This window comes from Molossus molossus, unplaced genomic scaffold (genome assembly GCF_014108415.1).
Source record: "Molossus molossus isolate mMolMol1 unplaced genomic scaffold, mMolMol1.p scaffold_m16_p_17, whole genome shotgun sequence".
Classification (NCBI taxonomy): domain Eukaryota; kingdom Metazoa; phylum Chordata; class Mammalia; order Chiroptera; family Molossidae; genus Molossus; species Molossus molossus.
Window position 1 is genome coordinate 8,975,439 of NW_023425352.1, and position 24,754 is coordinate 9,000,192.

Here is a 24,754-nt window from a genome sequence, read left to right on the forward strand (position 1 = left end):
TGTGACGTCTGTGCGGCTAAAGAATCTGTTCAATTCCTTTCTGCCCAGGTGAGCTTTCAAGACTTGGTTTCCAAAGCACCGCCAGCAGGGTCGGCTTTCCAGAAAGTAACACCGTGGGAAGGCTGTGGGTGTTCTCCGAGGCTGGTTTCTCTGATGGGGGAGGGTACCCCTGCGTGGGCTGCCCCCACCCCTGCCCTCCCCGCCGCTCCGTTTCTGTTGCAGCCAGAGTGGCACCCCCGCTGAAGCTGATGAGGGAGGTCTGTAGCATCTCACTGGTTCAAAGTCTCTTTTCATTCAGCCCCAAACAAGGCAAGATCCCAATTATAGGGCCCGGTGGGGGGCTGCGCCACTGAGTGATTCAGGCCTTTTCAAAAGGGACACAATTCCAGCCAAGTGTACTTGAGGTGACCTCAGCCTGAAGGGGACTTTGTCCAACCCAGTGCACTTGGCAACCACTGTGAGAGGATGGCGGGCCACTGAGGGAGCAGGAGAAGGCACCACCCTCTGCCCTCAGTTTTCTCGTCTGGGATCCAGGTCAGGGCAACAGAACCCCTGGTCTAAAAGACTGTTCCTTGGAGATCCTGGCGGGATCTGGGAAGACAGACGATGAGAGCCGACTGGGTGCGGGGTGGGGGCACAAAGCTTCCAAACACAGGGTCAGGGGCTCGTCCTGTTTCTGTGGGAATGAGTTTCTGGAAATACCCAGCACCTGCAGGTTCTCCACCTCAGGGCACCCTGGGTGCCCCCCTGAATCAAGGTGACCCCTCCTCAATTCTCCCCCGACCCCTGCCCTCAGTTCCTTGGTTACCACACTGTCCCAAAGTGCTCAAGCGGGGGGTCAGGAGCTGGTGGCACCAGTGGAGACGCCCCCATAACTACCCAATTATTGAATGTTTAGAAGGAAACGTAACACGAGGGACCACCAGGGCACCTGCGGCCCAGATCCTGATCGGAGGGCGGCGCCATTTACACTGGGCGGCCCGAGCCCACGAGTCCTCGGGCAGGAGCATCAGGTAGCCCTGGTGTCCTACGTGTGTCCAGCACCTTCCTGGCGAGCACAGGGCCCCGGGGTGGGCAAGAGAGGGAAGAGGGGTGCAAGAGACCCTTCCTACCAGAATGTTTCCACAGCCTAACACCACCCCAACTTCACCACACGGCGGGCATGATCTTTCTTACTGCTTCAGAAACCTCGGATGGGCCCGGAATACTGGGCCGAGGCCCAGGCTCCGTCAAAAGGCTGAGGGCTGGGGCTGGCCCAGCCGGCGGGGGTGCAACCTGCCCAACCTCGGTGGAGCAAGAGGTAGAGGAGGAGGGGAGGGCCCACAGCCCTTCCAGGTCCTGTTATCCGGCCTGGGAGTGGAACTCAGCTGCTGGCCAGGGGCTTCTGTTGTTCAAGGGGACCCCATCAGGAGGGTGAGCCAAAACCACGCGGGCAGATGGAAGCAGGCATTAGCACACCCTGGGCCTTGAGGCCAGCTCCACCCTGCGGACAGGACACGGGGAGGCAAAGATATGCAGTTATCCTGACCCCAGAACATTTCATGGTGCTTTAGCTGTCGGCCTCAAGAACCTGAAACCTCTAGAATGTCCTTCAAAGGAAGTGCAGCCTTGAAGTGGTGGGAGGCGTGGGAGGTGGCACGGGGCATGTGGGGCCTGTGGCCTGTGGCAAGTACCAGCACCTCCGGCCCCACCTCACGGCCACACCGCAGTCGGGTTTCCAGAGCAGAAAAACCTCAGCCGCACCAGAAGGATCCCACACCTCAATTAGGAAAACCCAAACCAACACCAGGCCTGGTCTTTGGTCGCCATGGGGATGGGGAGACACGGCCCCTTCCCAGCATCCTGAGCCTGAGAAAAAGGAGGCCTCTGCTGCGACTAGGGGAGGGGGCAGGGAGAGGCTGGGACAGTCCCTCTCGGGAAATCCCTGCTGCCAAGGTCAGCACTGAGGTGGTGTCACCTTGACCAAAAGTTGCCACCCTGGAGTGGCAGCAGCAGTTTACCAGGGGCTCTGATGTGCACTGCCCTGAGGCCGCCTCAGCGCAATGCACGGTGCCACTGCATGTTATCTGAGCCCTACCACACACCAGCTGCGTCCCTTGCTCAGTCACACAGCGTTTTTTCTGCAAAGACACCGCTACCCAATGTGTATGGCTGTGTTAAGAATTAGAGCCAAATGTGCAAGTGCCTAGCAGAGTAGGAGGCTCAAAAAATGTAGCCGATATCATCACCACCACCATCATCACCCCCACTACCGTCATCCTTGACATCATCACCATCATCATCACTACCACCACCACCACTACCACCACCACCACTACCATCATCATTAACATCACCACCACCACCACCATCATCATCACCGTCACTATCACAATCACTACCATAATCATCATCATCATCACCATCACCATCAGCATCATCACCATCACCACCAACATCACCACTATCACTATCATCAAAATCACCATCATCACCACCCCATCACTACCACCATACCAATGGCCTCATGACTTCTGCAGATGAGAGAACTGAGGACACAGAGCTGGCAAGGGACAGACAGCAGGTCTCAAGCACAGGTCTTCTGACTCCAAGTTCAGCACTACTCCCCCAACATGCACACTGCACACATTACTCCCCCATCAGCATGACGTCAGCATCTTTCCCAGCATTTGCCAGAGGGAACCACAGGGAAGGCATGCAGGAGGCCACAAGATTTGGCCCCCATTACATCTCTGATCTCACCTGCTACCACCCCTCCTTCGCTCCTTCCACTCCAGCCGCACCCTCCTCCTGAAGCCCCCAAACACCCTAGTCCCTTCCCCCGAGGCCTCTGCTCTAGCTCAGGAGTTGGCAACTTTTTCTACAAAGGGCCAGATGAAATCTCTGGGTCACAGACAATATGTAAACAAATTAAGGTGGCTATATTCTAATAAAACTTTATTACAGCCCTGACCAGTTTGGCTCAGTAGTTAGAGCATTGGCCCGCGGACCAAAGAGTCTTGGGTTCGATTCCAGTCAAGGGCTCGCTCCTCGGTTGCAGTTCATCCCCATGTCTGGTTGGGGTTGTGCAGGAGGCAACCAATCAATGTGGCTCTATCACCTCAATGTTTCTCTCTGTCTCTCTCTCTCCCTCCCACTCTATCTGAACAAAAGATGGAAGAAGCCCTGGCCAGTTTGGCTCAGTGGTTAGAGCTTCAGCCCGTGGACCAGAGAGTCCCAGGTTCGGTTCCCACTAAGGGCATGTACCTCGGTTGCAGTTTGTCTCCGGCCCCAGTTGGGGTCGTGTGGGTGGCAGCCACTCGATGTGTCTCTCTCACTTTGATGCTTTTCTCTCTTCCTCCCTCTCTCCCTCCCGCTCTATCTGAAGATAAATGCAAAAATGTCCTCGGGTGAGGATAAAAAAAAAAGATGGAAGAATGTCCTCAGGTGAGGATAAAAATAGAAATCCTCAGATGAGGAATAAAAAAAAAACTTTATTACAACAACAGGCTGTTGGCCGCAGGGATTTTTCCGGGGGTGGGGGTGGGGTGTCACAGTTTGCCTGAAACCCTCTTCTTTCTCTTTGGGAGAGAATATCCTCACGGCTAACACCAGGTTTTTGCATAAATACTGAAGTAGTGACCCAGATCACCTTTTTTGTTTTAGCCTACTAAATAATTTATTGAAGTAGAATTCATAAAACATAAAATCAAGTATTTAAAGTGAACAAACTCGGTGGCACTTAATACATTTACAACGTGCTACCACCTCTACCTCGTTCCAAAACACTTCCTCCACAGCAAGGCTGCTGATCACCATTCTTACTGCTCCAACAGGCAGCCCCTGCCCCACCTCTCCCGACCCCTCTGCCTTTCTTGCACTTTTTACTTTACATTTCTGTTGCACTTATCACCTTGCAACATGCTCCGTGGCTATGGATGCTGTTCACTGCTCACTGCCTCTTCCTGCCCCTCCTTCCATCGGCGCAGGCTTCGAGGGCGGTGCCCTGTCTTCCTCCCTGCTGTCTCCCAAGCACTCTGAACAGTGCTCAATAAATCGCTGATAAATAGACAGATAAACAGATGGAGAGGCAGGACCAGAAGGGAAAGGTGGTTTCCAAATATGTGACTACATCACATACCGTAGTCTTTTCTGAGCCTCTGTGTTTCTTCCTGGAAATGGGAACAGAGCCACCTTCCCTGGGACGCACACGGCCTCCCCAGTGCTGCCCCTCGGGTATGTCTCCGCCCATCTCACTGTGGCACTTACCCAGACCCTGGACCCAGGGCCCCTTCTTTTAGGGCAGGGGGAAAGAGCTCTCATCAGACGGGCAGGGCTGGACGACTTTTTTTTTTTTTTCATCCTCACCCGAGGATATTTTTCCATTTTTTGTACAGATACAGTGGGAGGGAGAGAGAGGAAGGGAGAGAGAGAGAGAAACATCGATGTGAAGGGACACATCAAGTGGCTGCCACCCGCACGACCAACCAGGGCCGGGGACAAACTGCAACCAAAGTAAGTGCCCTTAGCGGGAACCGAACCCGGGTCTCTCCGGACCGCAGGCCGACGCTCTAACCGCTGAGCCAAACTGGCCAGGGCTGGGGCTGGACTTCTGATGCCTCAGTCCACGAGCTGAGTGACCACAGGCCACCGCCCCAACCTCTCTGAGCCATAATTACCTAACTGATATGATAACTAAATGCCCTCTGCAAGGGCCAGGTACAGAGTGCACTTGAATTCTGAGCATTGTGCCAGGCACTGGGCAGGAGCTAAGCGAACAGGCTTGTAAAGCCCTCCCCCTCCCCATCCCAGCTCCCCAATTCCCCCTCCCTCGGGCTCCCCTTTCCTCTGTTCCCCCGGGTCTCTTTAGGAGTTTAGAGAACATTTCCTTCGCGAGAAAGCAGACCCCAGTTCTCCTCTTACAAACACTAATGACCTTCTTAAAAATGTCCTTTCCAAAGAAAATCATTTTTCACATGTATTTTTGGGCTTATACTATGCTTTGCCCGCACCGGTTTTCACAGTTGAGAAAGTCTGGCCACAAAAATTAACTTTTCACTGCAAAAGTAATCCCCTTCTCTCAGCAAAGCCCAAACGTGGTCACTTTTGTCTCCACTATGTTTTCTCTGGGTTAATAAAGAAGAGAAGGTGGGGAAGGGTGAGGAGGAGGTGAGCCGACCCCCAGAACAGCCATGGGCGGTTGTAATTTGGCCCTGCAGCACAACTGTGACTATTTTGTTGGAGAAATAAACAGGACTATTTGCTCATGAAAAAAATGCCCCAATTTTTCATAGGATATTCATAAAAATATTTGCAGTTCCCTGTAATAATTACTTCTGCTGTCCCCAGAATTTTTGCATCACCTACTTAAAAGAAGCTGAACAGACTCTTTTGAAATACTTCCCAATCAAATCCACCCCAGCGACCTGGGATGTTCTGAGGCGACATGACTGTGCTCAGCAAACCGCGGGGGTCTGAGGTGCAGAGGTCAGGGAGAGCCAGGCCCTGGCCTGAGGCTTCAGCTCCAACATCTTTGAGTCTCACGACACAACAGCAAAGTGGATTGATTTTGCAGATGAGAAAGCAAGCCCAGAGAAGCCAAGATCCAGGCCCACAGTCACACAGCCACCAAGTGACTAAGTTGGGATTTGAACCTGAGAATACCTGGTTCTTAACTCTCAGTCTATGAACCTGACATGGAGTTGGCTCAAGGAGCAGATGACAAAGTCCCCCCAGAAGATGAAGCCATGGAAGCCCCAAACCAGCACAACACAGAGGCACCTATGGAGAGAAGAGTTCCAACACAGATATGAAGTCTCCCAAACCAGGACTGAGAGAGAGCTCCTGATTCCCACCTACCTTCGCCCAAAGCATGTTCCTCCCCTCTCGGTAAATGGCACCATCATTCACTCAGCCATGTAAGCCAAAAACCTAGGTGTCATCCTGATTCCATCCACCCCAGGGCCTCTGTGGTAAACAACCTGCAAGATGGCCCCGTGGTTCTAGCATCCTGGTAGCCACAGCTGTGTGTCCCCTCCCACACTGAACCTGTGTAACCAACGGCATGTGCAGAAATGGCGACATGGGACTCCAGGCTAGTCATGAAAGTCAGGGTGCCTCTGCCCTGCTCTCTCCGGGCTCACCGCTCTGAACAAAGCCAGCTGCCATGTTGTGAGGACCCTCACGCAGCCCCGGGGAGAGGCCCACGTGGGGAGGGGCTGAGCCCAGCTGGAAACAGCCAGCATTAAGTTGTCAGCCATGGAGGGAGCACCTTGGAGGTGAAGCCTTCAGAGGACGGCAGCTCCAGCCAACCTCTTGACAGCAACCTCATGAGAGATCCTGAGCCAGAACCAAGCCAAGCAACTCCTGAATTCCTGACCCACAAAAACCATGAGATAACAAATGCTTATTACTATTCTAAGCTGCTAAGTTTTGAGTAATTTGTTGTACAGAGGCGGCTAATTAGCACAGTCTGCCGCCTGCAACCATCCATCAGGTCCTATGGATTCTATTTCCAATTGACATTTGACTCTGCCACCTCCCTCCCCCTGCACAGCCGCTGGCCTGGTTCAGGCCACATCACATCTTACAGGATGACCACAGGCCTCCTGACTGGCCTCTCTGCCTCCCTCTGGCTCCTCTGCGGTGCACTGCCCATTGCAGCCTGCAACAGCTCCCCGTGGCCCTTGGGATAAAACCTGAACTCTTTGCTTTGACCAACGAGGAAGGCCCTGCAGGCTGCAGCCCACCTGCCTCCCTCCCCAACCTCATTGTTCTCAAATACACCCGTTCTCCTCCATTCTGAGCCTGTGGATTGGCTGCTGCTTCTGCCTGAAACACTCTTCCCATGACTCTCCCTCTGCTTCCAGCGGAGAACTCACTTCCTCAGGGAGGCCTTCCCGACTATCCTGTCTAGTGGTTACGTCACATCTTGTTTATTCCCCGTGTAAACTGTAATGACAGAAACTATTGTCTTCGTTTCTCTTTTAGCTTGTTATTATCCCGCCTCTTCCACCCCTTAGAAGGTTCCCCCTCGAAAGCTGGCACCACGACCACGCCAGCGCCGGGCACGAGGAAGGTATGCAGTAAGATGCTGTTGAATGAATGAATGAATGAATGAGTGAATGAATCCTGCCTTACTGTGACCCCAAAACAAACCCCTATCATTCCAGAGCTTGGAATTCCCACCGAGGAACCCATTCACTAAGTTCACGGGCGACTCTGGGAGTCCCTTCCCCTTTCTAGGCCTCAGTTTCCCCAGAAGAGGAGCTGGGCTGGCGAGTTCTCAGGTCCTGTGGGTCCTTGTGATGGATCCATGAGCAGTTGAGCCATATTCTGGGGAAGGTACAAGAACCCCATTGTTGGTGAATCCCTGGGTGGGGCCAGAGGGCTCACTCTGGGTTCTACAGGGCCGGCGCCTCTCCTTGGAGATCAGCTTGAATTCGCGTCTCTGTGGACAGAACTGCTTTCTTTCAGGCTGTTTCGATTCCTGACCCAGTAAAGCTACTGGCTACTTCTACCACAAGCACAGCTCTGGCCCTGAGGATGAACCAGGGCATCTGTGTTCCCTGCAAGGCCCTGGGGAGCAGCCCCCCACCTGCCACCTCAGTTCTCGGCCCTGACCACGCCTGTTCGACCCACAGAGACGTGCCGGGCACAGAGTGCAGGCCCAGGGGACCATGCGCAGGGGACCACACGGTGACTGGAGAGGTGGGGTGTCCAGATGGGGCCTTACATGACCCCCATGACCTTTTCCCTCTGTACGCCCCCTCCTAATTCCCATTACACAGCATATAAACAGGGCAAGGCAGCGGGCTCACAAACTGTTCTCCTAAAATGCCTCTCTCACTGTGAAATAGCTGCGGAGGGCTCTCTCTGGCAGGTCAGAGTCCCACTCCCAGGACTGCAGGATCAAATCTGGACACAGAAGGGAGGGCTGCAGCGGGCGGGCGAGCGGCCAGAACACAGTTGTGTTCGCTTCCTCTTGATGCTGTAACTAATTACCACACATTTAATGGCTTAAAATAACATGAATTTATTATCTGAACGGCCTGGAAGTAGGAAGTCTGGCATCAGATTCACTGGGCTCCAGTCAAGGTGTGGGCAGGGCTGGTTGCTTCTGGAGGCTCCGGGGGGGAGTCTGTTCTCTGCCTGTTCCAGCCTCCAGGGGCCGCGGCATTCCTTGGCTAGTGACTCTTTCCTTCCGTCTTCAAAGCCAGCAGTCACTGGCCGAGCTGTTCTCAAGCTGCATCACTCTGACCTCCTACTCTGTGGTCTAATCTTCCTCTGCCCTCCTCTTAGAAGGACTCTGTGGTCACAGTGGACCCAACTGGACGATCCAGGAAAACCTCCCCACCTCAAGATCTTTAACTGAACCATATCTGAAAGGTCCCTTTGCCATGTAGGTAACACATTCCCAAGTTGTAGGCGTTTGGATGTCAACATCTTGGGGTGGGGCATTATTCAGCCTATTACAGTGGTGATTAGGACCACACGATCCACGGACAGACTGCCTGGGTTCAAATCCCAGCTGTGTGACTCTGGGCAAGAGGTTGTTACTCAACCTCTCTGCGCTTCAACTGACTCCTTTGTAACCTCCTGGACTCAGAAGCCATGAGCTGATGCATGTAAAGCATTTAGCACAGTGAAGACAGCTCAATGAAGGAGAGATGTAATTATCCTCTCCTCTCCATCAGACTCAGAACTAACAGCTGTCAGAGCTGGGAGGGACCTTGCTGATCACCCACTCCTGCCCTTCACTGAACTGTGTCCTCAGCTGGGGACAGAGAGGAGAGTGAGTCACACACCATTGTCTCACGCAATAACCAGCACCCTCTAACCAGCACCAGTCACAGACCAGCCGGAAGAGGGTGCAGCAGGCCCTGCATGCTGCTCTGTATCCGGTAGATGCTGGAGGTCACTGCAGCCAGCGAGTCCCACGGAGGGGGAGGGAAGTGCTCCCGAGCACAGTGTCTGCAGGTGCAGGTGCAGGCGCTCCGGCCAGAATCTCACACCTGAGCGGCCACTCCACCCACCAGGCTCGGAGGCCAGAGTTGGACACTATGCATCATTCCTCAGGAGAGGTCAGCAGGCCTAACCTTAGTAGGGACACCAAGACCCACGTTCCGGGCCAGGAGCAAGTACTCTGGACTGCAAAGGGGAGCCAGGTCCTTCACTTCCTTCTCTCTCTGAGAGACCTCAAATCGGACACCTCCCCAATTTGGGCCTCTGTTTCTACATCAGAAGAGTGAGATCCTGACCTGACCTGTGGCCCTCGATCTACAGTCCATGTTTCCAAGGTTCAGGAGCCCCTGGTCAAGTTTCCAAGAGTCCTGAAAGAGTGCACACGGACCCAAAACTGAAACACGCCTGGCTCGCTGGTCCGGGCGTCGAAGTTCATGAGTGTGCAGCTGAGGCTGGACAGACCTGCTCAGAGGTGTCTGTGATTAACAAAATGGGGGAAACAGTGACTCACCTCACAGATGGCCTGTTCAGCAGGCAAATTCCTCCACAAAGGGGAGAGGAATCACCATGGGTCCCTGGGTCCTTGGCAGAAGCTCAACTAGGCTCTGCTGCTTCCAGCCAAAGAGACTGACTCACCCTGAAGGCTTCCCCTCCCACAGATCTGGACTAGGCAGGCACTGCCCCCAATGGCTCAATTTCCCCTACCATCACACTGTCCTCAGCTGACACCGAGGACACCTAGAAGGCCTTCCCACGACTCAGTAAAGAGCCTTTCCCATGGTCTCAGAGGCAGCCTTTCAAACAGAGAGGTGCCCAAAGCAGTGTTGCCTCCAGAGCAAAAGCCAAGCCTTCACTTACTTCCTCACTGGAAAAGTTATTTCCTGCCTCGGGGCCTTTGCACATGCCATTCCTTCTGCCAGACATACACTTCCAGCATCATTTTTGAAATAAAATATTTCAAGCTTAAAGAGAACAAAAATTTGAAAAACATATATACCTGCAGGTTTTGTGAAACTATTCATTCAACTATTTCTGTTGAGAGACGTGTTATTATTTCCAGATTTTAAAAATATGTTTTTATTGATTTTTGAGAGGAAGAAAAAGAAGCATGGATCGGCTGCCTCCTGCACAGCCTCTACTAGGAATCGAGCCCACAACCGGGGCATGTGCCCTGACTGGGAATTGAACCAGGACCTCTGACGATCAATCCACTGAACCACACTAGCCGGCTATTTCCAGATTTTTACCATCACATATAAGCTGCTCTGAGCACTCTGACACACATCGTCCCCCCACCACTTGGGCAAGTCTTCAGGTCCCAGTCTAAGCCACATCATTCCCTGGACCCCTCCTCACCAGTCCAAGACTTGTGTCTCCACGTTTCCCTCCCACTGCTCCCCACCTCTCCTTCAAAGCACAGCCTCTCCTTCAAAGCACGTTGCATAATTTGTCTTCTTTTTTTTTGTTTGTTTTAATTTTTTTAAAATTGATTTTTACGGAGAGAGAGAGCGAGAAAGAGAAACACCAATGTGACAGGGGAACATAGATCAGCTGCCTCCTGCATGTCCCCTACTGGGTCAATCCAGACGCCCATGCATGTACCCTGACCAGGAATCAAACTGGTGACCTCCTGGTGCCTGGGATGATGCTCAACCAACTGAGCCGCACCAGCCAGGGCAGATAATTTGTCTTTGTTGGGTTCCTCTCCAAGAGGTTAGGGACCATGTACCTTTTGCTTACCTGTGCCTCGTGACTAGTGCCTAGGTACTGCCTGGTACACAGTGGACCTCAGTAAGTGTCTATAAATGAATGAGCAGAGGCACCACCCCAGAAGATGCCTATCTGTGCTTTCTGCCCAGGACTCAGAATCTGGCACATTGTAGCCCTAGGAGCTGAAAGGTCAGAGGTTTGAGGCCAGGCCCTCAGTGCCAGATACAAGGTGTGGTTCAGACTTTCACCCAGTCTCCCCCAGGGCTCCTGCAGACAGACGTGCTCCACCACAGTGGGTTCAGGGAGCACACTTTCCCCCACCATGCCCAGTTGTAAGCAGCAGCTGCTCTGGGAACCGGAGACCTGGGCCAGAGGTGCACCTCATCCTTCGGCATCATGACCACACCTGCCCATGCGGTCCGGGCCAAGGAGCAGGGCTGGCAATGTGCCTTCACTTGCTATCAATCACTCAGGGTCTGTTTCCAATGCATCAGGAGAATGCACTGGATACGGAGAACTGCGGGACAGCCAAGCAAATAATGATAACATTAGCTGTGGTCACTGAGCAATGCTCCTTATAGGCCGACCTCTCAACCCTCCCTTCAACTTGACAAGGGAGGTCCTGCTCTGACAGGTGACGCCAAGGAATGGCGGGGCGTTCTTTCTTGCTTGGGGAGGTGCCAGGGCCTTAACCAAGCAGGCTTAGGGACAAGCCAGTGATGCAAACTGGAGACAGAGGGACACACATGGACAGAACATGACACAGTAAATTGAAGCCTCCAGTCCATCCCGGCCCACCCGCTGTGGAACTTCTGGGCACTGTCAGAAGTCCACCCTTCAGGCACTAAGCGTGGAACCAGGTTCAAGTCCTGGTTGTCAACCCTTTTTAGCTGTGTGACCTTTAGCTAGTTCCTTCTGTCCCCAGCCTCTGTTTTCTACTCTGTGAAATGGGCTAGTTAATGCTTGCTGGATTGGGAGGATCAACAGAGGGAATGGATGGGAAGCCATTCAGCACTGTGTGAATCCTGGTAACTTCTCAAGCTGCTAAGAGCAAAGGGGCTCCAAAGTGCCCCCCAGACCCGAACCTGCCCCGGCCCCTTCCCGGGCCAGAACACTGCACTCGAGATGGGGGTGAAAGCAGGCACCACCTTCCCCACACACCTGCCCTCTTTCCAAATACAAAGGCCGCTAAAGGGCACCCAAGCACCCGCCCCTGAACCACAGGGGTGATAGCCTGGGGGAGGGGAGCACCCCAGGGACTCAGGGTGGGGCACAGCCTCAGCCACCTCACTTGCCCAACTTCCTGTGCTCCCCACCCTGGGGCTCCTAGGGCTGAGAAGCAGCCAGCCAGCCTGCCTTCATGCACTCCATTCTTCTGACATATCTGCTTCCTCTGGGCACAGTGACTTTTTAGTTTTATTTACTCTCCTCCAACTCAAAACAGCCCATATTCTGAGTCCCAGGAACTGGGCTCAGTGGTGGCCTGGCCAAAACCCCCGAAATCAGAGCCTGCCTCTTTAAGAGACAGAGGCAGCACCCTGGGTGTGGGTGCACATGCACACATGGGACTTTCCCATTTAATTCTGACACCAGTCTATGAGGTTTGGCTCACCACGCCCATTTCACAGATGAGGAAACTGAGGCTCAGAGCCCCGCCTGTGGTGACACAGGAATGGGAAAGTCATGGTTCCAACCCAGGTCACTCAGCCTTTGGAAGACAAACACTGTGCCCATTCTGCCTGACAGAAATCTAATGCAAGCCACGGAGGCCATTTAGAGCTGGCTGGTGGCCTCATTAGAAAGATGAGAAAGAAATGTGTGAAATTAATTTTAATAACATGTTTCATTGAACTCGATATATCTAAAACATTACCACTGCAACATGTAATCAGGATAAAAAGTTATTAATGAGACATCTGACACTTTTTTCATACTAAGGCTTTGAAATCCAGTGCATATCACACATAACAGCACATCTCAGCTCAGACTGCCCCATTTCCAGGCCTCCGCGGCCAGACTGGCTTGGACGGCACCAGTCAGAGCGACAGAAAAGCACTGGAGACCAGGGGCAACCCATCCACTCACCAGTCAGTCAGTCAGTCCTTCCACCGCTCACCCTAGCAGCCACGTTCACTGTGGGTCTGCAGTGGACCAGGCCGGGGCTGGGGGAACCCAGTCGGAACGAGGCAGAAGCCATCTCTCCTTGGGGGAGGGGGTGTGGGGAGGCACGGAGAGGCAGAGTGAGGAACCACACTCCGTGTCTCTCCACCCCCCCCCCCCGCCCCAAGGAGAGATGGACAGTCAGTGTCCTGTCCCCATAGGGACACAGATGGTCACCAGTCAGGCCAGGGTAGCTGAACTGAGGTCTGGAAAATGTGGACATACACACCCTCTTCTCCTGGACATGAGAATAACAATTGTCCCCACTCTCTGAGCAAGAAAATGTGGCCCAGTCACCTCCTTACATGATTTTAATCCTCAGACCCGGAGGGAGTCCTTTGGGGATTCACCCAAAGCTGATAAAGGAGCTTCCCTCCCCCTCTCTGCCCCCCCACTCAGTGGTGGCAGATCAGGTGGAACTTGGTCAGGTGTGACCTGCAGGTGCCAGGGCATGAGGCCGCAGGGCAAGGCAGCTGTGGTGGCCACCCAAAAAGGCAGGGCTGGCAGAGCCCCTGCTGGGGCCCAAAGGTCTCCTCTCCCTGCGGCTCCCACCAGGCCTGGGCCCAGGGCAAGCCCTCTTGAAAAGGAAGGAGAGGAAGAGAGCAGGAGCGGGGTGCCTGAGGTCCCTCCGAGCAAGAGAACCAAGGTTCTTGACAGCTCTTTCTGCAAATTCCCTTCGGTCCTCCGTGTGCTCAGAGCTGCACCTTCGATGGGGGTGTCGGTGCTCAGGCCCCCGTGCCCAGACAGAGGCGGGCACAGAGCAGGCCCTCACTCGGCACATGGCTGGTGAGGGACAGCATGGCGGACCAGTGACGGTGCTGGGGCTGGTTAAGACAACACCTGGAATCAGGGGCCTTCAGTGAGCTCAGCTGCTCACTAGCTGGGCGACCTGGACCAAACCCTGAGCCTGGTCTCCACATCTACAAATGAGACTAATGTACTTTGCTACTCAGGGTTGTGAGTAACTGAGAAAACTCGGGTATAACTCTCAGCTCAGTACGGGGCGAGACCTCAATCCACAGCCACTCCGCTCCAGTGCTGCTGTTGTCCACTGAGGACCAACCACGTAGCCCGTCTTTTCCTCCTGATGTTCTTTCCCCTCTCCCCTGGCCATAGCCTGCTCCCTGGGCCCATCCGCCAGGCTGCCCACGCTGCCTCTCGGGCAAGAAACACAGTCCAGATGGATGGCCAAACCCTAAGTTTTCCACCTTCCCCCGACTCCAGGTAACATCACACTGTCCAGCCCTCTGGATCCAGAAAGGCAGCTGGAATCGGGATGGGGGAAGGGATGCTTGCAGGAGTCAGGCACCACACTGGCACTTTAGGGTGAGCGAGGACCCTGGGTCTGCCTGGGGAAAGGACACCCTGCACCAAGCAACCCTGGAAGGTGAGTGGGTTTGAACCCCAAACCCAGGAGACACTCTGAATTCTTCTCTTTCCTCCCCTGCCTTTCATTCCGCACTGGGTCCATCCCCAAGTCTGTGAACCCCAAAGCAAAACACACACCTGTCTCCGCCTTCTGTCTCCATGGCAGCCACCCTAGACGACCCCTCCTGCCACTCAACGGGACCAGCCTCCTTCGTGCTTTCCTACCTCCATTCTCACCCTGAACCATTTCCACCCAGCAGCCAGTTATCCAGACCCAGAGCAAACCATGGAACTCTCTCAGAGGCCTCCGACGACTTCCCAACAAGCTGAGGATCCTGTCCAGGGGCCCGGCACACCCAGGCCCACACTCCACTCCAGACTTACTGTCCTCCTCCCACTCCCGCTCATTCCCACCTCCAGGCCTCTGCCCAGCTGTGCCCTGGCCAGATTAATCCCATGCTGGCTCCTTTCTGACACCTCTATCTCCAGTCACGTTCCCCTCTTAAGTGGCACCGTCACCTGCAGAGTCTGCCTCATTCTGTCATCGAATCGGCTCATCTATTGCCTCCACTGTATTCATCGTGATCAGGAATTCTCACTGTTCGTGTATTTAGAGGTTGTTTATAACCTGACACGATCTTTGCTTCCTTGCTTACTACCAGCCCATCACCCCCACCTGAGGGCAGGGTCGGCATCTGCCTTGGTCACTTCTCATCCTCAGAGTCCAGACAGTTCTGCATGCACAGTCCACAAAGGCATGTGGCCATCCTCCTACTCACTGAGCAATCTGGGGGGTCACCAACCCCACGGAGCCTCGAGCTCTCCTGGGTGAAATGACACCTCCCATCACTGGTTCTGAGGGGGTATAAGAGAAGAGGGAGGGGGACCAGGGAAGGAGGAAGGGAGCAGATGCTGTCAGCATCAGAACAACCTTTGCCCCAGTGACAAACGTCTACAAGCAGTGGTGGGGCAGGTGGGGCGCTGGTCACCTTGGCAACAGGTGGTTCCTCCAGAGGCCCCTGGCAGAGGCCCCAGAAAACCCCAGACCTCTGAGTGGAAAGAGGCTGACAGGCCCTGCCCTCTCCTCTGGCTCCCTCTGCTCGAACACCTGGACAGTCCTGCTTTCTGGCCCCGAGAAGTATTTACATTTTGATTAAGTCTGGTTTTAAACCACCAGGTAGTCTGGCCCGCGGCCGATCCACCCGAGCCAGTCCAGCTGTAATAACAAAGTGCCCTGGGGGCAGGAGGCAAATGTGGGACCCAGGGAGGAATTAACCACATTTCCATTGCCCCCCAACCCCACCCTCTGCCTTAAGCCACCTGCTAAAGAAAAAGAACAACCGGCTCTTGTGAACAGAGGCGGTAAGCCTTCGGAGAGCCCGGAGTGACGTGCAGGGCCCGGAGCGCGGCACCCTGGCCACCGCCAGCTGCGAGGAGAGCTGTCCCACCCCAGTAACGGCCTCCCTCCTGCCAGGTGGTGTCTCACCCAGGAAGCAGGAAGTAGTCTTCCAAACTGGGGACTTGCAGCACGTCACAGTTTTATCCTGTTGGATGTATTCCGAGGGCTCCACTAACAACCAATGATTGTGCTACCTCAGGAGGCTGGGGTGAGCCCAGTTATTTCTTTTACTACCTTCAAGTCCCCTTGAAAGTATGATTCTGGGAGCAGCAAATGACACCCTAAAGGAAAGCGGACTCCTGAATTCAAAATACAGTAGACTCCTTGCCCTGGCCAGTTTGGCTCAGCAGTTAGAGCATCAGCCCATGGACCAAAGAGTTGCGGGTTCGATTCTGGTTTAGGGCACAGACCTCAGTTGCGGTTCAGTCCCCGGCCTTGTTTGGGGTCGTGCGGGAGGCAACCAGTTGATGTGTCTCTCTCACAGTGATGCTTCTCTCTCTCTCCCTCCCGCCCTCCTTCCCTCTGTATCTGAAGATAAATGGAAAAAGACCCTCGGGTGAGGATTTTAAAAAAGTATTTTTTTCCTTTATTGATTTTTAGAGAGAGAGGAAGGGAGAGGGAGATGGAAACATCGATGAGAGAGAACATGGACTGGCCACCTCCTGCGTGCCCCCCACTGGGGACCAGGCCCACAACGTGGGCATGTGCCCTGACCAGGAATAGAACTGGCGACCTCCTGATGCATGGGTCGACGCTCAACCACTGTGCTACATGGCCCGGGCCAGATGAGGATTTTTATTCTTTTTTTTTATCCTCACCTAAGGACATCCTTGCATTTATCTTCAGATAGAGTGGGAGGCAGAGGGGAAGGAAGATAGAGAGAAACATCAATGTGAGAGAGACACATAGAGTGACTGCCACCCACACGACCCCAACTGGGGCCGGGGACAAACTGCAACCAAGGTACATGCTCTTAGAGGGAACCGAACCCGGGACTCTCTGGTCCACGGGCCGACGCTCTAACCACTGAGCCAAACTGGCCAGGGCCGGATGAGGATTTTTTAAAAAATAAAATAAAGTTTCGGATCTTACATCAAAAACAAAAACAAAAACAATAAACTGCCTTATCTGTTGTTTCAATTACCCTTGGTCAATCATGTTTTGAAAATATTAAATGGAAAATTCCAGAAATAAACAATTCATAAGTTTTAAATCGTTCTAAATAGCATCACAAAATCTCATAACATGCGCTGACCCGCCCAGGACGTGAAGCATGCCTCTGCCGGGGATCCTCGCTAGCCTTCTAGCTGTCACATCGCCCGTCGCAGCATCACAGAGCTTGTTTGGAAGCCACCCTTATCTTACTAACAATGGCCCCAAAGTGCAACGATGGTGATTCTGGCAATTCAGATATGCCAGAGAAGCTGTCCACTTTATCATAGGTGTGTTTGTACAGGAAAAAACAGTTCAGGTGCAGCTGCAGTGGCTGAAGGATTTCGTTACGGCTGTGAGCTCCAAACAGATGGCAGTGGCTGCTGGAGCTGTGGGACCCCAGCTAGGGTTCCAGCTCAGCGGTCACGAGTGCCACAACTGATTAGCAATGTCTGCCTCTGGCACAGGCAGGGGGAATAATACTATGCATGCTACATGTTTGCTGTCCAGGGCTTAGCTAACAAAGCAAAGCCAGCAGGGGGAATTCAACAAACCCAGGATTCCATGGGTAAGGAAACATGGTCAAAGTAACTCAAAAAGAGAGCCAGGAGCCTTGGAGGACTAAAGAAAGAGCCACTGGCAATTTCAAGGGCAAAGGGACAAATCACTCCCAGAAAGATCAAGTCACTTCCTCAGCAGCTGTGAGACAGGACATGTCCCAAAGCCACCCCCATCTGGGCTGTCATTCAAACCACAGTCCACTCCCAGAGAGACACAATTCCAGGCTTCTGCAGGAGACAGGACGGTGTTTGACCTTTAGGGCCCGGAGATAAATACCCAGAGTTAGGAAAACAGTTTGCCGCTGCACTGGGGAGGTGGTGGCATGGCTGGGTCTCCCTGATGACAGAGATGTCCGTTTAAAGGCGAGGGAACAGGAGCCGCTGGGGCACAGAATGTCCCACCAGTAGGCGTCCGTCAGTCAGGGCCGTGCAGGAGGAAAGAACTGGCCTGCCTGGCAGAGCACCACGGGGACTGTTGGGGACAAAGTAGGCACCTCTGCCTCTCTGTTTCCATCCCAACACGAGGCCCAAGGAGAAGGCTCCCGGCATGACAGCCTGAGGCAGCCTTCCCAGGAAAGCCAACCCCGTGGAGGCACAGAGGTGAGCAACCCTGATAATTACAGGGTTGGAAGGAGAGTGAGTTCAAGGCATCCCTCAGCCACCAGCCAAGGGTAACTAACAGGGAATGCGAGTTATTTCCCAGAGGAGCGAAGGAGTCTCCTATTTCTACAGAACAAAAGGATATGGGGAAATTAACTTCTGTTGCCTCACAGAGGAACAACATGAGACCAGAGGGGAAAGTTCCAGAACACATCACACTAAATTGAAGGAGGAAGCTCTCACTGCAGCATCTCAGGGTGTAGGATGTGGAGTTCGGGGGAGATGTATCTGGAAGAGCCCCAACCCACCTCCTTTAAAGTGTGGGACCTGGGCTTCCTTCTCTATAAGACAGGAGGGGCAACCCCCATCCCGTGTACCTCAAGGCATTGCTGTGCACATGAAGTGTGTGTGGAAGTGGAATACTATGCAGCAGCGAACAAGCCAACTCCTGAACTCCAAACCCAGGAGTGAGTAAAAAAGCCAGATGCACTCTGGCTGGTTTGGCTCAGTGGTTTGAGCCTTGGCCTACAGACCAAAGGGTCACGGGCTCAGTTCCAGAGCAAGTACATGGGGTGTAGGTTCGATCCTCAGCCCAGTTGGGGTCGTGCAGGAAGCAACCAATCAGTATGTCTCTGTCACATTGATGTTTCTCTCTCTCTCTCTCTCTGCCCCCATCCCTCCCTCCTTTCCATTCTCTCTAAAAAATAAAAATAAAAAAAATAAAAAAATCAATGGGAACAAAAAAGCTAGATGCAAAAGAGCAAACACTGTAGGAGTCTCTCATAGCGTTCAAAACTAATCTATGGCGTCAGCCACCTCGGGGCAGACAGTGCTAGAGGGGCTCCAGGGGGTTCTGGGGTGCTGGTGTCAGGATGCATGTGCTCTGGGAAATGTACCCACAGTACGTTATGGTTTCTGTACTTTTCCACAAACACTGCACCTCAATAAAAAGCTCACCCCAAAATGATCTGGAAGTCTTTTGTAACGCTCCAGGTCAAGCTAGTAATAAAGGGAGAGTGCTCTAAACACGAGTGCCGTCTTCAAACCTCAAGCGTCGTTCTGCCTGCAAGGGAAGGCTGCCGGGGAAGGCTGCCCTGGTCCGGCCGCACCGCGCTGCTCACGCCACCGGGGCTGAGCGCCCTGGGAGCGTAAGAGCTGCTTTCGAAAGTCTGCTTTCATGGGGGACGCGGTGGCACACTGGGCAGGGCTCTGTCACTACGTCCCTGCTCTGCTCCAATCCTCACTGATAAAATGAGAGCTCACCTAGACCTGTGGTTTTCAAACTGCTTCACTAGGACCCCGCCGCGCGCCCCAGGGACCCCTCAGGAAGCAGTTCCATTCGAACAACAGGTTTTTAAGACATCTGAGCAAGTGTGGAAACCACCGAGGCAGGTGAACCCAGGCTCCTTGAAGGAGAGCAGGAGTCTGTCTGCTGCGACTGAAGGCTCATCTCAAGAACTGGCATCCGGCCGGTTAGAAACCTACTTCCCAGTCATCTGTGCACCTTGTTGGTCAATAGACACCTGTCATTCTGGGCACTGAGACGAAAAAGGAGATGAGGCCTGGTCCCGGTGCCCAGGGCCTCCCAGGGTGGTGGGAAGCAGACAGGCTGGCCTTTGAAGGTCAGACCACAGGGAGCGCAGGCAGGGTTGGAAGGCTCCCTGGCGGGAAGGACTGGAGTCTGCCAGGAGCCTGGGGTGCTGCTGGGGGGAAACGATATTCCTGGCAGTGGGAACAGCATGTGCAAAGGCACAGTGATGAGAGAGCAAGGCCAAATACTCCAAAGCTTGGAGAGGTGTGGGGCTGACCAAGGCAGGGGCGGGGGGAGAGGGCGCAGGCACGCTGCGGAAGCCTCTAACTGCTCCTGGTAGCAGGACTTGGGGACTAAGGGAGAGGGGAGTCTGCACAGACCATTTGTGCAGACGGGGTGAGAAGAAGAGGAGCACATTTGGAGAGAGCACAAACACACAACACGTTCTGCTGGAAATGCTAAGTCTGTGCTGCCTGAGACGTCCAGACAGAGGCGATGGTGTCCGGAGAGGTCTGGGCAGGAGTGGAGAGAGAGGTGGTCGGGGTGAGGCAAGGGACAGAACAGGAGGGAGCTCGGTCCTGAAGCTGGCTCCTCCACTCACCAGAACTATGACCCGCGTAAGAAACTCCAGCTCTGCTGCTTTCTGCTACCCCTGGATAACGCCCACTAGGGTGTAAGGTAGGAGTCTGTCTGCCTTATTCAGCACCTGGAATCATGCCAGGTACATGGGAGACGCTCAGTGATCTTGATGAACAAGTGAGTGAACAAACGAGCCAACAGCACTGAGCGAAGAGCTGCCCCTGAGGACAGAACAAGGTGGCTCGAGCTAAGCAGAGAACCTGCACGTAGTAAATGCTCAATACACATGGTGGGATTCAAAGGCGGTCCGTGCACTTATCTCTCACCACCTCACAGCCACTCACCCAGCTCCTGGGGCCCTTTCTCCCCCAGGAAGGTCAGGAGCAAGTACAAATGCACCTCGTCAAACCCTAAAGCGGGTCCTGCTGCCCCCGGGTCTCAGCGCTTCCCCAGCCCCGCAGCAGGGTGGGGTGAAAATACTGCTGCTCCCTTACCCCAGGGGAGCAGCAGGTGACTGCCAAGCATCGGAAGACAGAGTGCTCCTGTCACTACTGGACCATAACAAACAGATCATGCCCTCCCACCAAAGGTGTCTATTCCAGGTTTAACATAACAATTGAGCATTGTTCCCACTCCTGACCTGGATACCACCTCACAGAGAGGTTGAACCGAGGGACAGGGCAGCACCTGCACCACCAGCTCCTGGCTCTCAGCACCATCCACGCCTCCCACCCACTGCACCCCAGGGCAGTGAGGAGCTGGCACAGGTCTGTGTAGGTAGGAAGCAGGACAACAGGCACAACATCACCAGAAAGAAGCCAGTCCGCTGCCGCCTTGCGCTCGGCACCAGGCAGGTCAACATAAACAGATCTCAGGGGTCACCAGAGGCTAGCCATGGGCAGTCACTGAGCGAGAACGAGGACCTATCCACCACTGCTCCTGCACGGAGTGCAGTGATCCGGGGGAGAGCAGCACACGTCAGCGAATGCCAGGCAGCACGGCCAGAGCGGACGACACTGGATCGCGAGCCAGGAGCCGGGTTCAGGCTGCGGGCACCAATGTGTGACTCTCCCAGCCTCGACTTCCTCATCTGTTCCCTGGGAGGTAAAGATCCTTCCCCCACCTGGTTCACAAGACTGCCGTGACATTCAAAGAGGAGTGTAAGCAAGTCCCATGCCCGCTCACCTCCTGGCTGCATGATCTCAAACACGTGGTCTGTGACTTCCCTGGACCTTAGTTTCCTCATCTATAAAATGAGACCATTCTTGCCCATGTCACTGCCAGAAAGATGATATGAGATGATGTCCCGAAGCACTTAGTGCATGCCCAGAGCGGCACTAGCTCGTTGTTATCTGGGATTAAGTTATTAAAGGCACTTTGTAAACCAGAAGGTCAATAGGAATGAAGGGCCCCACCCCGTCCTGGCTGGCAAATGGCATTCTCAAATTTGGGTAAAACTCCAAATGTACTTATTCCCTGTGGGTAAGAACTAAGTTTGGGGCTTATTTATTTTTTCAGGATTCTTTGAAAGACCCTCAAAATAGCTACCCACCCAAGGCAGCAGCCCAGAAACAATGAGCGGATGAGCGGCAGGCGAAGGCTCCGCGATTGTGAGCCGAGGAGGAGGAGGTCCGAGGACGCAGTTCCTTCCTGGCTCCAGGAAGCAGCTCTGCACCCACCAGCACCCAAGGCAGCCGGGTCCCACCCTCGGCAGCCGGGTCCCACCCACTCACCCAGGCTCGACCTGGACAAATGACCCCAAAGGGAACCTGTGCCCAGACGCCTGTTTTTCCAAGGATACCAAGCTGAACCCTCAACCCAGGGACGTGGCCAAAAGGGCAGCACTGACTTCACTGAGCTTCCTGCTGAGTTGGTGGCAGGCTGGAAACTCACAGGAGCCTCCTCCGCCTCGGGTGCCAGCTCGCAGGAAGTGGAGATGAACCCACAGGAATCGTCCCGATGACTGAGACTCTTCCCAGCGGACCGCCCCAGCGCAGCCCCCTGCCACCGCCGGCTCCAGGGCCGCCTTCAGGCTGCTCCCACTGCCTACGACCCCCGCCCCAAACCCACCCACCAACCTAAGGTCTACTCACCCCTCACGGGCCCACTCAAGCCTCACCCTCCACAAACTCCTCCTGTTACTCCTGCCCCAACCCCTCTGCACGATCCTCCCCACACTTTCTGGGGTGCACTTCCTGAATACTGGGCTGAAAGCCCCTCTTTAGGGAGCCCAATCCAGAAGTCGAGACAGACAAGGACGATGATGCCCACACCCAGGGCCACAGGACCCGTGCGAACTTGCTGTGGGAGCGCAGAAGGGGAAACCAAGCCAAGGCGCTGGAAGGCTGCCCGGAGGAGGGCCAGCTCATCGGGACGTGGAGAACAGGTGGGTGTCTGCCAGACAGGGTGCAAGGACATTCCAGACAGACAGAATTCAGGGGTCAGGGTCCGTAGGGACGGCTGGATCATGGGGTACCTGGGAAGGGACGGGAGTCAATCGGACAAACTGCTGCTGGGCCTCAGGGGAGACTTGGGAACTGGGGGGGAGGGGGGGGCTTCTGGCACAAAGACAAAGACGCAGAGAAGCTGCCTTCTCCCGGCCTCTGCTCATGGCTATCTGGTGGCCAAGTCACCGACTCTCTCTGGTCTCAGATCCGACACCCACCAGACGAGAATTCAGGAGCTGCAAATGTGCTCCCCCCATCCTCGACCCCCAAGGTGGAGGGAGAGGAGAGCGGGGCGGGCGCTGCCCAGACAGCCCCGAAGCAAAGCCCTGCACACGTCCTGCCGTGGGAGGGAAACGCTGGTCCACAGCCATCCGCTGCTCCAGCCCCGGGTCTTCAGAAGGAGAGGAAAAGGGGTCACAGCAATGACCAAAACAGCTGTGGGCTCAGCTGGGAGAAGCCTCTCAGATTCCTGGAGCAGGGCCTCCCACACGTGGCCCCAGGCAGAACCAGACCCAGTAGCCCCCACAGCACCGAAAACACACATTCCTCTCCCCGGCCCCCAAAGCCTTTTATTAAATGAAAGAAAAAAAAAATCTTTAAAATGACAGTTAAGAAAGAAAATATGCTCCCTTACCATATTTTCTCATGAAGTTAAAAATATAAGTGTTGGAGGGAAAAAAAAGTTTTGTTTAAGGTCAGAGTGGAGGGGAGAGAAAGGCATGTTTTTTGAAATCTTAGAAAATAAACAGACTCAACCCTGATCCGCAGCTTTCTGGGAATGTGACCTGAGTGCCGCTGGGGGTGGGGAGCAGTTTAAAGGAAAGTTCAAGGGCAACCCGAGGCAGGGGATTAGTAGTTTGGACACTGTGTACCCCTTTCCAGATGACCTTCCTGCTGGCCCCTCGGGACTGGAGTGTCCAAGAGTTAGAAGGGTAAGGAGAACACAGAGCAGGCAGCCCAGCTGCCCTGGGAAACAACCCGAGGGGGTAGCGAGGGCGCCAGGGGTCAGGTCTGTACTAAGCAAGGCTCATTCAACCGAGCAGCGCTGTGGGGACACACTCCAGGCAGACAGGGGCAGTGACTGTGAGGGGCAGTAGAGCTGCTGTCCACTCTGGGGACAGGGTCACACTGGGGGGTTTCTCAGCCTAGCCCACCCGTCTCTCAACAGTAACTGCAGAACCCACGACAAAGCCCGTCTGGGGAAGGTCAGGAGAGCAGGTTAATACATATGGATTAAGCACTTACCATGTGCTAGACCCTGCAACAGGCCCTGCTACTACAACTAGCAAAACGGACAGGAGCCCAGCCTGCGTGGAGTTCCATCTGGGCGCTCGGAGCGCCTCCACCCTTCCCCATGCCCACCCCCAGGAGACCTCCGCCAATCCCCCTGAGCACTAATGCTGGCTGAGCTCAGTTGCAAGGGCCTGGAGTAAGCCCTGCCCCTGCCCCGCAGGGGTCATAAAATCCTGGGGAGCTTTGCAGGCAGTTGGGGTGGGGCGGGGAGAGACCCCACACCACAGTCCATAACACAGGGCGTGCTCCCATTTGACTACTGCACATTCCTGCATCCCCAGCTCTGAGCTGACCCTGGGGGCAGGGGCACAGATGTGGGCTCCATTCGTACCTCGGAGGACCACCCAGCCCACAGAGGGGGAACCAAAAGCGAAGGCTTGAGACAGGCCTGGGAGCAGGACTCCGGGCAGGGCTCTGCAATCAGATAAGGCTCAGCTTGCTTCTGAGCCCAAGCATCTACTAGCTGTGTCTACCTGAGAGACACTGAACCTCTGTGTCCCTTACAGTAATGTAGAGATGACAGTGCCAACCTCATGGGTGACGTACAGTGACCGGCTTGTCACCGGCATTTGACAAAGCAGAGCAATGACCAGCTGCCTACCTGGGCTTTGCAGAGGTGTGAACGGCAGTGTTCGAGCACAGGGGAGGGGGCCGTGGAGTTGGCCAGAGAAAGTTCAAAACATTTAAAAAGATGAAATGTCATCTGAACTAAGCCTGAGATAGGAATATAATTTTCTATAAGAAAACGCAGAGAAGGCATTCCAAGCCCAGAAGAAATGGGCATTTTTCCCCCCCTTGGGGACGTTCTAATATTTCCTTATCCTGAAAGATTTGTGATGCATTATTAATAATAGATGGATGGACGTTGCTTTGTCCTCTTCTTCAGCAACATAAATGTATTGAGCACTTACTATGTGCCAGACGCTGTTCTGGCAACAGACTAGTGGACTAAACAGACACAACCACCCAGAGTAAGTCTGGCCAACTTATCATCACCCACCCCATTTTACAG

The 24,754-nt window shown here is 54.2% G+C and overlaps 1 protein-coding gene across 3 annotated transcripts in view; it reads right to left on the reverse strand.

The window, feature by feature from the left end:
• Positions 1 to 24,754, reverse strand: part of GRK5 (G protein-coupled receptor kinase 5) — a 200,768-nt gene that overhangs the window by 113,004 nt on the left and 63,010 nt on the right. Inside the window, exon 1 of one of the 3 annotated variants that reach the window (XM_036264783.1) lies at positions 3,893 to 3,926. The exons of the other annotated variants lie outside the window; for them this stretch is intronic. Within the exon in view, the coding sequence (XP_036120676.1) occupies positions 3,893 to 3,902 (10 nt within the window). The 5' untranslated portion in view covers positions 3,903 to 3,926. Of the gene's footprint in view, positions 1 to 3,892; positions 3,927 to 24,754 lie in introns of those variants that run through there. 3 annotated transcript variants of the gene reach the window in all.